The sequence below is a fragment of the Stenella coeruleoalba genome, assembly GCF_951394435.1.
Source record: "Stenella coeruleoalba genome assembly, chromosome: 15".
Lineage (NCBI taxonomy): Eukaryota > Metazoa > Chordata > Mammalia > Artiodactyla > Delphinidae > Stenella > Stenella coeruleoalba.
In genome coordinates, this window is record NC_137161.1 from 67,680,005 (window position 1) to 67,692,655 (window position 12,651).

The following is a 12,651-nucleotide window of genomic DNA, read 5'->3' on the forward strand; positions in this document are numbered from 1 at the left end:
TTGCCACTTTTATTCAACTTAGTGTTGGTAGTCCTAATCATGGTAATTAGGCAAGAAAAAGAAATAAAAGGCATCCAAATAGGAAAGTAAGAAGTAAAACCATCACTATTTGCAGATGACACAATTCTACATATAGAAAACGTTAATAGACTCCAGCAAAAAACTCTTAGAACTAATAAATGAATTCAGTAAAGTTGCAGGATATAAAATCAATATACAGAATACTGATTGGGTTTCTGTACACTAATAACAAACTATCAGAAAGGGAAATCAGCAATGCAATCCCATTTACAATTGCATCAAAAAGAAAAAATACCCAGGAGTAAATTTAACCAAGGAAGTGAACCACCTGTATACTGAAAACTGTAAGACACTGATGGAAGAAATTTAAAAAGACACATATACGTGAACAGATATTCCATGGTCATGGACTGGAAGAATTAATATTGTTAAAATGTCTGTACTACCCAAAGCAATCTACAGATTCAGTGCAATCCCTATCAAAATTTCAATGGCATTTTTCATAGAATTAGAACAAATAATTATAAAATTTGTATGGAACCACAGAAGACCCTAAATAACCAAAGCAGTCTTGAGAAACAAGGACAAAGCTGGAGAAATCACACTCCCTGATTTCAAACTATATTACAAAGCTATAGTAATCAAAACGGTATGGTATTGGCATAAAAACACAAAGATCGATGGAACAGATTACAGAGCCCAGAAATAAACCCACACATATATGGTCAATTAATTTGTGACAAAGGAAGCAAAAATATACAAAGTGGACAGGACAGCCTCTTCAAAAAACGGTGTTAGCAAAACTGGACAACCACATGCAAAAGAACGAAACTGGACCACTGTCTTACATCATATACAAAAATTAACTCAAAATGGATTAAAGACTTGAATGTAAAACCAAAAACCATAAAATATCTAGGCAGTAAGCTCCCTGACATTGTTCTTAGCAATATTTTTTTGGATCTGACTCCAGAGGCAATGGCAATAAAAGAAAAAATAAACAAATGAACTACATCAAACTAAAAAGCTCCTGGGGGCTTCCCTGGTGGTGCAGTGGTTAAGAATCCGCCTGCCAATGCAGGGGACATGGGTTTGAGCCCTGGTCCAGGATGATCCCACATGCTGCAGAGCAACTATTGAGGCTGCCACAACTATTGAGCCTGCACTCTAGAGCCCATGAGCCACAACTACTGAAGCCCACGTGTCTAGAGCCCAGACTCCACAACAAGAGAAGCCACAGCAATGAGAAGCCTGCACACTGCAATGAAGAGTAGTCCCCAGCTGCCACAACTACAGAAAGCCCACGCACAGCAACGAAGACCCAACACAGCCAAAAATAAATAAATAAAATAAATAAATAAATAAATAAATATTTAAAATAAATAAATAAAAAGCTCCTGTACAGCAAAGGAAACCATCAACAGAACAAAAAGGCAACCTACTGAATAGAAGAAGGTACAGTAGTCCCCCCTTATCTGTGGTTTTGCTTTTTGAGATTTCAGTTACCTAAAGTCAACTACAGTCCAAAAACAGTAAATGGAAAATTCCAGAAAAAAAACAATCCATATAGCAAGCTTTAAAACGCATTAAGTAGCATGATGAAATCTCATCCTGTCCCACCCTGCCCCACCCTGTCCCGCCTGGGACATGAGTCAACCCTTTGTCCACTGTATTGTTACTGTATATACCACCCACGCATTAGTATAGGAGAAAACACAGTATATACAGGGTTCAGTACTATCCATAGTTTCAGGCATCCATTGGCGGTCTTGGAACACAACCCCTGTGGATAAGGGGGCACTACTGTATTTGCAAATCATATAATCAATAAGGGGCTAATATCCAAATATATAAAGAACTCAATAACAAAAAACAACAATCTGATTAAAAAAATGGGCAGAGGGCTTCCCTGGTGGCGCAGTGGTTGAGAGTCTGCCTGCCGATGCAGGGGACATGGGTTCATGCCCCAGTCCGGGAGGATCCCACATGCCGCAGAGCAACTAAGCCCGTGCGCCACAACTACTGAGCCTGTGCGCCACAACTACTGAGCCTGTGTGCCACAGCTACTGAAGCCCGTGTGCCTAGAGCCCATGCTCCACAACAAGAGAAGCCACCGCAATGAGAAGCCCGCCCACCACAACGAAGAGTAGCTCCCGCTCGCCACAACTAGAGAAAGCCCACGTGCAGCAACAAAGACCCAACGCAGCCAAAATAAATTAATTAACTAATTAAATTTATTTAAAAAATAAATAAATAAAAATAAAATAAAATATATGCCTGTATATATAGTCAATTTGATAGGCTGCAAAATGATCTATCCTACTTTCATTTGCAGCTCTGAGGATTATTAAAGTTAAAACATTTCTTTATATGTTTTAGCTTATTTGAATGCCTTCATGTTGTTTACTTATTCTTCCGTGGGTGTTCATCTTTTTCTTACTGACTTGTAAGAAATTTTATAAAATGAGGATATTAACCATCATCTATCATATATGTTGCTATTATTTTCCAGTTTATCATTTATCTTTCAATTTACTTTACAGTTTCTTTTTTTTTTAAATATTTATTTGTTTATTTATTTGGCTGCACCGGGTCTTAGTTGCGGCACGTGGGATCTTAGCTGCACCATGCAGGATCTTTAGTTGTGGCAGATGGGATCTAGTTCCCTGACCGGGGATCAAACCCGGGCCCCCCGCGCTGGGAGCATGGAGTCTTAGCCACTAGACCACCAGGGAAGTCCCCTCCTTTACAGTTTCTATCTTTCATTTCAAAAAAGTCTTCCCTTCCCTATCACGAAGATTAATTAATATTCACTCATAGTTTAGCTTAGCAGGTTTCACATTTTAAATTTGAATTTTAAATAGAATTTTTTTTCAAAAATTATATAAGTACCATTAATGTTTATAATCCTATGAAACTTATGGAGATTTTATTTGTATTACTTTTGCAAACAGTTTATAGAAATTTGACAACTATGCCTATTCTGTGGGATAAAAATCTTGACATATTGATTCAATCAAATGTGCTTATTATACGGAACAATTCCTCTTTTCTTCTCATTAATTTTCCTTTTCGATCTGTCAAAGCCTAAACGAGAGGTACAAGATTTTCTCAGTACTAATGTGGTTTTGTCATACGTCTGCCAGCTTCTTCTTTATATACTTCAGTGCTGTGTTACTGGCCACATAAGGGTACCTGACTACTACAGGTTCACTGTGGAATCCACCCGTTATTGACATAAAGAATCATTTAGTCTCATTTATTATCTTTTGATTTGATTCAACTTCTTTAATAATGATGCAGTCATCTTGTTTTCTTTTTATTTGAATTTACATGAGATGTCTTTTAGCAACCCTTTATTTTTAACCTTTCGATGTGATTTTATTTTCAGTGCAGTACCTTCTCTTGAGCTGCTGAATCCTTTATATACCAAGTGATTTTTTTTCTGTCTCTTCAGTATTACAGAGGGAGGCCTATAATGCCCAATGTTAGGGATAAGATGATTTTGGATCAGAGAGTATGTGGTCCCTGTTCAATCTGTCAGGCCCAGACAATGAGAAAAAGGAAAAGTGTTAACATATTATATTTTTTTTACCTTGCCAGTTTAGAGATCCACGAGCCTTGGGGAGTTGGAAGCTCACTACAGCCAGAGGCATTTGGACAGAAGTGTTGTTAACCTCTACACTGAAGAGCTTATTTTTTTTTTATTTATTTATTTTTTTCAACAAATTTAGTTAGTTAGTTTTGGCTGCATTGGGTCTTCGTTGCTGCGTGCAGGCTTTCTCTAGTTACGGCTAGCGGGGGCTACTCTTCGCTGCAGTGAGCGGGCTTCTCATTGCGGTGGCCTCTCTCGTTGCGGAGCACGGGCTCTAGGCGCACAGGCTTCAGTAGTTGTGGCCCGCGGGCTCTAGAGCGCAGGCTCAGTAGTTGTGGCACATGGGCTTAGCCGCTCCGCGGCACGTGGGATCCTCCCAGACCAGGGCTCAAACCCATGTCCCCTGCACCGGCAGGCGAACTCCCAACCACTGCGCCACCAGGGAAGTCCCTGAAGAGTTTATTTTTGTCTTGACAAGAAAAACTCTTCTTATGAGGTGCCACTTTACTTGACAGGTGGTCCACACAGAGGGGGAACAAAGAGAGAGAAAACACCTGGCGGGTCCCTTGCCCTGTGACCTCCCTTCTATCACCAATGAATGCCTACGACCCCAGGCCCACCTGCCACCACCTCCCAACTGACGGCACAGGGGGAGTTCCCCAGGGATGCCCTGCATACAGTAAGCCTTCCCTAATCCACTCTGTCCCGCAGAAGTCCCTCAGAGGGTGCAAAAAGAGAACCCCAATCTTTCTCAGTCACGACTGTACACTTTGACAACTATTTCAGTGCGAGTGTGGAGGACGGGTATGATGAGGGTAAGGTGCTACAAGGGGCATGCGATCACATCCAAGCCCGCCGCTCTCTTTCCTGCAGGTCTCTCTTACCTTGCTCAGGAGGAAACGGCAGCTTTCCAGCGTGCAAAGCCAGCTCTAGGGCTGAGTCCTCCTGAGTCACAAATGGCTCAAGGTTCAGGGGGAGGGACATGATATACTGCCCGATCTGAAACAAAAGAAAGCACTGTCAGCCCAACGTTGACACATGCGGCGGTAATTATTTCATGCAGTACGTTTATGTGAAGGCAAATGGTGGACAGACAAAACTGCAAGACCTTACAGCAGCTCCAGGTCTGATCTTTCCAGTGTGTGGTAATACTGGTGAGGCAACATCTGAAAAAAAAGTCACCGGTAGTTTGCACATAGATCATAGATTCATCCTTCTCACTCATGGCCTCAGTTTTTTGGAATGCATTCAGTGCGAGCTCTACCTCAAATGAGTAATGGATACTGAAATGCTTTGTAAAATTTAAAGCACTTGTGTAAATATAAGTCATTATTACTGTTCATAGATGAAAAACCAGTAAGATGCTAATGTCAACAAGTGCATGGTCAAGCAAGAATTTCAATCCTGTCTTCTGGATTTGGATCTGGGTCTCTTCCTTCTAAGTGATTTAACCAGGCGAAGGAAGGAATTTTGTTGGGGAAAAAAGCAGTTTATAATTATAAATTAATCTGGAGGGAAAACTGTATGTTTTCATAATACAAACTCTAGAAAATAAACCTTCTTGGTTGGTTAGGAATCGCAAAGGCAGGGTTACAAGACATTTGGGATAAGCCCATGAGTAATTCAGGATTTGTCATGTGTTTGTCAGATACACATGACTGTCATCATGGATACATTTTAGACACCTATTTCTATCACAACTCACAACTGTTTAGCATTTTAAGGTAAGTATATGTGTCATTTCAAAATGAGGTTGATTTTCAGGTTATGACAACGTAATATATATTTTCTTCAAAAGGTATTGGAGCCTGTTGTTGATTTTTTTGGCTCCATATTGATTTCACACATTCATTCCATCTTAGAGTTGATACTGATTCTGCAAGCTAAAAGTCCAAGGACTGTTAGAGAAAGATCTTCTCGATCTGGCCTTACATACACCTATACGGTAGCAGGTGTCCAGAAGTTAAGACAGACTCCCAAAATCTACCAGCCCAGAGGACTACAGGATGGTTACACCTTCATCTCCAAACACTTAATGTGGCCCATCGTGCTAACAAAAAATTGTGTTTGGTCTCCCTTTAAAGCGCTATGTACATAGATGGTAAAATGAAAAAAATCAGCACCTTTTCCTTTCATTTACTTAGTAAGTAAAACACTCTAGTTTGAGTGTCTTTCACTCAAACTAGACAAGTGGTCACTTACGTCACTAATAACCACAACCACTGTACATTATTTCAGCTTGAAATGGCAACAAATTCATCATTTTTCCCCAAGGCTGGAGGAAGGGAAGGATGCTGACTTCTGGGGTTAGGATTTCTCCATTGTAATTCCACTCAGCAAGCACTTCCTGAATACCTACTATGTGCAGAGACCACAGGCATATTCCTGTATTTGGTACCCCTTTCATCTGTAGCCATCACCTCTTGGCTAAATCCACAAACCCAGCTTTACTTGAAATAAAGAATCATCATCGATATGCCTTGCATCTATGTTGTTTTATTTCTTCAAAGGATTTTCTCCTATTTCATCCCTTTATAATGCTCACACAGTTCTGCATGGGTGAGGGCATTCACCAGCAAGGCAAAGCACCGGTTAGGTGCAAATTTTCAATAATCTGACATCTCAAACTTGAATTAAATGGCCTTAGACTGTGAGGATTGCTGTGTTTCCTAGAGAGATTCCACAATGCCAAGTTTTTCTTGGGAGTTCTGTCTATGTTTATTTCTTGGAAATCAACGTGGGAAGGGATGCTCACCATCACACCTGTAGATGTTTGTCTGCTATTCTCCCATATTCAATAAATACTCCTTGATATCCTGGCTGGGTAAGCGCAGTGACTCAGGAAAAATGAACAGCTCTGTGGTCAGAAGGACCTGGGTTTGAGTTCTGCCTCTACCACTGTGTGACGTTGGGCAACTTACTTAATCTGTCGGGGCCTTGGTTTCGCCATCTCTGAAATGAGGGTGATCTCATACTTACTTCAGAGGGCTGTGGCAAAGATGAAACTAATATGCGTGAGACACACATAAAGCACCAGGCTTCCTAACAGAGTGACTGCTGAATGAGTGGCTTCCCTGCCCCACTCCCATCCCCCAGAGCCTTGGTGCTTCTGACCGCAAAACACGGCTGCCACCAACCGGCTCACAAAGTTGTTGTTAAGATAAAATTCGGTCTATACTGCACACTATCTCATGGCACCAATAAGAGCCTAGCACTGCCCCTGTACACAGTACGTGCTCAGTAGATATTCATTTCCTGAGCCGAGGTCATCAGGAGATGACCTCATAAGGACGATGCCTACCTGGGGGCTGACAAGTGGCAGCCGGTGGGAAAAGAGTCCTGGCCTGAAAACGCCCCCTCGCCTTCCTTACTCCCCTGTGTTTAAAATCAACTCGATAGCCTTTCGAGTTCCTTCTAAGCAACATCATTTCTGGAATCAATTTCGATTGCAATACACATGTCTCAATTCTAAAAATAAGATTATTCTCATTGGTTGTAAAGACCAACCAACATTTTTAGTTCCATCCGTCCAGGGTATTGAATAATGCCCTGAAAAACAGAGGAAAACAATTGCTGTTTTGGACTTGCTCAGTGAACAGAGAGAGGAAAGCCATCCTCCTTGCTACTCACCAGTGGGATCACACACACTTCCTCTAACTGTACAATATTTACTTCTAAAATTCCTTTGCAGGGGCCTCCCTGGTGGTCCAGTGGGTAAGAGTCCACACTCCCAATGCAGGGGGCCCGGGTTCGATCCCTGGTTGGGGAACTAGATTCCGCATGCATGCTGCAACTAAGAGTTCGCATGCCGCAACTAAGGAGCCCGCATGCCGCAACTAAGAGCCCACATGTCACAACTAAAGATCCCGCATGCTGCAACAAAGATCCCACATGCCGCAACTAAGACCCAGCGCAGCCAAAATAAATAAATAAATATTTTAAAAAATAAAATAGGGCTTCCCTGTGGCGCAGTGGTTGAGAGTCCGCCTGCTGATGGAGGGGACATGGGTTCGTGCCCCGGTCTGGGAAGATCACACATACCGCGGAGCAGCTAGGCCTGTGACCCATGGCCGCTGAGCCTGCACATCCGGAGCCTGTGCTCCGCAATGGGAGAGGCCACAACAGTGAGAGGCCCGCGTATGGCAAAAAATAAAATAAAAAATAAAATAAAAATAAAATAAAATTCCTTCGTATCTATTACAACAGTCATAACTTACACAGGGGTGGGTTCTAAAGTGAGAGCTCAAGGCAGAAATCACCTATCTCAAAATCACCCCTGAAAATTGCAGAACTCCCTCATAGTGTGAGGAAGACACAGTTGGGGTCTATCATTCCTGTACAGCATTTCTTATGCTCACTGACATTTAAGAGCAATGGAGCTGGACTCATACTCTGAGGCCCTCAGGCACTGGCCACACCTCATATTGAGAGGGATGGGGGAGGGGCGGGAATGTGTTAGGCTTTGAAATCAGCATGTGTTTCATCAGCTGATTTAAGGAAATCAACCGCATTTCCTTAAAGTCATGGATATGGATGGGGACTATCCAAAAGCAAAGGTCCAGACAGAACCGATGCAGCAAGGACCGCTTTACCCAGAAGGGCCAGACAAGACAAGGTCTCAGATGCTGTGACCAGCGCAGAGAAAAGCGCACAGTCTCTTACATTGCTGATGTACTCAAGAGGAGTGAGACTGAAGGTGGGCAGGTCATCGGTCAGGGTTTCTCCAATGCCGGCGGTGTTCCAGCTCTAGGGGAGGAAGGAGAGGAAAGAGTCAATGTCACAGCACCCAGGCAGCACACGAAAGCACCACATGCTGGAAACTACATGAAGAACGCAGCATCACCACAGGCACTATCTTTTCTCAGAGCTGGCCTTTGGAATCATCACCACGTGGCAGACCAGGGATTTCTCTTCTTTAAGGCATCACCTTGAAGCCTGCCATAGAGAATGTAATCCTCTCTCTCTCTGCATCCTTTCAGATCCATAAAGCAGGAAATCCCACCTTCACCCCTCAACTGTTTGATGGGAACTGATCCCTTCTGTGTTTACCCGCTCAGAACGTGAAAGGAAGAGTTGGATATTCTTGTTCTGAGTTTCTCTACAGGGTGAGGGCAACCGGTTAACACCTGCTGGCACAGGTAGCCTCACTAACTCCCGGGTCATCAGCCAGCACTCTGAAGAGACCAGGACCCCCTAAAATCCTCCACAGAGACCACATGTGAATTGGAAGCCCTGTCTGGTTGCAGGAATATCCAAACCACATTCACCAACACTGCTTTACTAAGTTAAAGGTGCTGCTTTTATTCCCCCTGCTTTCTGTATCTATGTCTCAACTGACTCAGAACTCAAAGGGAAAGGGATGAGAAGGAGCCTCCAAACTCCACCAACAGCTCCTTTGTCCTCTTCAGGACCCCCTGTCTGGAGACCTGCAGCACCAACACGTCTTCTTTCATCATTCAATGGGACTATGACGTCACTGTGGGAGCCTTCCCAGCCTCCCCTACAGAGTCAGGCCAATTACCAGCACACAGGTGGTTAATTATCAGTATGGCACAGCTTTCCACAGAAATCTAGTTGCTTAATTCTTACCTGAGTCACCCTAAGGCCAGCCTGGAAAACAAGGCCCTTTCTGGCTGGACTCCTGGAGTGACTCCCAAGGTCACGTGGTAGCTGCTCTCTGCAGCCACCTGATGCCCGATCTGGTTGCTTGATCCTTTAAGGAGCTTTCCGGGAATGTCATGACCGTGTCCACCCCTGGGATCCCAGCCCAGGCCAAGCCTCAGCCGTCCTCCCCACACTCTCTAGCACCAACTCGACTCTAATTTTCCTGCTCTAGACAAAGCCTTTTCTTCCCCACCCCTGCCCCTATAGTTTTCTAAACTCCTTGTTGTTTTTTTATAGATGTATTTATTTGTTTTTATTTTTGGCTGTGTTGGGTCTTTGTTCCTGTGCGTGGGCTTTCTCTAGCTGTGGTGAGTGGGGGCTACTCTTCGTTGCTGTGCGCGGGCTTCTCATTGCAGTGGCTTCTCTTGTTGCAGAGCACGGGCTCTAGGCACGTGGACTTCAGTAGTTGTGGCACGCAGGCTCAGCAGTTGTGGCTCGTGGGCTCTAGAGCACAGCCTCAGTAGTTGTGGTGCACAGGCTCAGTTGTTCCATGGCATGTGGGATCTTCCCGGACCAGGGATCGAACATGAGTCCCCTCCATTAGCAGGTGGATTCTTAACCACTGTGCCACCAGGGAAGCCCTCCTTGCTGTTTTTTGAGAATCGTCTTTCGTTTCAAAATATCCTCCTTTTTTCAGTTAACTCCCACCCCACAGGGAAGGAACACGCCAATCATGCACGTGCACCGAGTGCCCATGCTGCATAGCACCCTGTGCCAGGTTTTGTAGGGAGGAGACAAAGAATTGGCAATCTTAGTTCTTGCTCTCCTTGGGGAACCAAGACCCCTGACACACTCCCACCCTATACCCCCTACACCTACACACACACACACACACACACACGCACAGGCTTCCACTTCAAGAGTTCTCAGTGGTAGGGCTTCCCTGGTGGCGCAGTGGTTGAGAGTCCGCCTGCCGATGCAGGAAATACGGGTTCGTGCCCCGGTCCGGGAGGATCCCGCATGCCGCGGAGCAGCTGGACCCGTGAGCCATGGACGCTGAGCCTGCGCATCCGGAGCCTGTGCTCCGCGGCGGGAGAGGCCACAACAGTGAGAGGCCCGCGTATCGCAAAAAAAAAAAAAAAAAAAAAAAAAAAAGTTCTCAGTGGCAGAAGTTCTCAGTCAGGTTTTATACAATAAGAGTTCAGAGAAGCAAGAACCTAGGGTGGCTAGAGAAGGGGCCGGCCACAGGATGCATGAGGTGCAGAGAGGGAAGGCTAGAAAGAGAATGCACAGCTGTGAACACCAGGCTAAGAAAAGAGAAAATGACGGGGCTTCCCTGGTGGCGCAGTGGTTAAGAATCCGCCTACCAGTGCAGGGGACACAGGTTCGAGCCCTGGTACGGGAAGATCCCACATGCCGCTGAGCAACGAAGCCCTCGTGCCACAACTCCTGAAGCCCGGGTGCCGAGAGCCTGTGCTCTGCATCAAGAGAAGCCGCCGCAATGAGAAGCCCGCGCACCGCAATGAAGAGTAGCCCCCGCTCACCGCAACTAGAGAAAGCCTGCGCACAGCAACAAAGACCCAACACAGCCAAAAATATATAAATAAATAAAATAAATTTTAAAAAAAGAAAAGAAAAGGGAAAATGAAAGAGAGAGAGAAGAGGGAGGGAAGGAGGGAGGTTGGGAGGCAGATAGAGAGAGATGGAAAGGTAACCTGTAGAGTTCAAAAGACACGTAAAAGACACATCACACATCCCCCAATCCCAATGTGCAGAACTAATCTGGACCCTGATTCAAACAGTTAAAGCATCACATTTATAAAACAACTGGAAATTTGAACACTGATGATATTAAGGAATTATTTTTAATTGTATTTTTTTTTAATTATTTTATTTTATTTTATTTTAATTTTGGCTGTGTTGGGTCTTCGCCTCTGCGCGAGGGCTCTCTCCAGTTGCGGCGAGCGGGGGCCACTCCTCATCGCGGTGCGTGGGCCTCTCACCATTGCGGGCTCTCCCGTCGGAGCACAGGCTCCAGACACGCAGGCTCAGCAGATGTGGCTCATGGGCCCAGCCGCTCCGCGGCATGCGGGATCCTCCCATACCAGGGCCCGAACCCATGTCCCCTGCACTGGCAGGCAGACTCCCCACCACTGCGCCACCAGGGAAGCCCTTTAATTGTATTTTTTAAAGGTGATTATGATACTGTGATTTTTTAGAGTTCTTATTTTAGATAAGGGGTATACATGAAACAGAACGGCCAGGAGTTGATCACTGACGAAACAGGATGGTGAGGACACCCTCTACTCGTGCATATGTATGAAAATTTCCATAGCAAAATGTTGTTTGAAATAGACGATCACACTGACTGGGGGGAGCCAAGCAAGGGATCTGAATGCGGAGAGACAAAATCAGAGCGATGCTTTAGGAAGATTCATGCAGCAACTCTGAGAAGGGCTGTGGGCGGAGAGGAAGATGAAAGGCTCGAGAAACAATTCAGAGATGACGAGAACCCAAACCAGGGCAGTGGCCATGGAAACAGACAGAGACAGATTTAAAAAGAAGGAACAATACAACCTGGTGGTGAAGTCCTGGCACAGAGGAGCACAGGAGGGAGCAGAGGTGGTGAGGGTCAGTGAGGCAGAGAAGGGGAGGCCAGGAGCAAGGTCTGAGTTGCGGGGAAAGAGCACATCACCGGAGTGCATCTAAAGGACCAGCACCGTGGGCTGCAGGCCCCGGGAAGGCTTCACAGAGGAGGCGGGAGGAGCGAAGTTGGAAGGTGATCGGGCGGAGGGCAGAGGGAAAGAAGGGCCAGAGTGGAAAAGTACTTTAGAATAAGGGCGAGACAGAGTGGGCTGATGAGGGAGGGCCTGAAAAAGCAGACAGAGAGGGGTGGACCTGAAGAGGGTCAATAGGGAAATGATGCAGATTATTTTTGAATTTAAAATTTCCTTCAAAGGGCCACCTGTCACCAGGTAATGCAGGTAAACTTCCCTGTTTTGAAAGGGAATATAGTGCTGGTTTATATTCTTGTAATGTACAAGAGCAATACAATTTACCAGCAAACATTAAAAACAAACATTGAATGACCAGGGTTTAATTTTCAAATCCTTAAGGCCAAAGTGTTTGCCTTTGTATTGTGTGCTTTCACGCTGGCACTCTGGGAGAATTCCTCCTAATCGCCAAAGCTGCCTGCGTCCATTCCCAGCGCCCCAGCCATTGTGGTGAGGCCTGAATGAGAAGGCGAGACCAGGCAACCAAGGACCGGGACAGAACAATGAGTGTGGAATGCAGAAGTAGAGGAAAAAGGACAGGTGGGAAGCACCGAGCTGGGCTCAATGGAGAAGAAGACTAAATAACTGGCAAAATTAAGGTTTCAGAACAGAAGGTCAAGACTTTAACCTTTGACAAAATAAAAATAATAAAAACCA

General features: G+C 44.9%; 1 protein-coding gene across 1 annotated transcript in view; it reads right to left on the reverse strand.

Moving 5' to 3' along the window:
* COG7 (component of oligomeric golgi complex 7) overlaps window positions 1–12,651 on the reverse strand; it is a gene marked incomplete at its 3' end in the record, with an annotated part of 85,261 nt that overhangs the window by 14,550 nt on the left and 58,060 nt on the right. The window contains exons 14-15 of the mRNA XM_079944227.1: window positions 8,279–8,362; window positions 4,501–4,615 (exon numbers count right to left, since the gene is read on the reverse strand). Of these exons, the coding sequence (XP_079800353.1) occupies window positions 4,501–4,615; window positions 8,279–8,362 (199 nt within the window). The remainder of the gene's footprint in view (window positions 1–4,500; window positions 4,616–8,278; window positions 8,363–12,651) is intronic.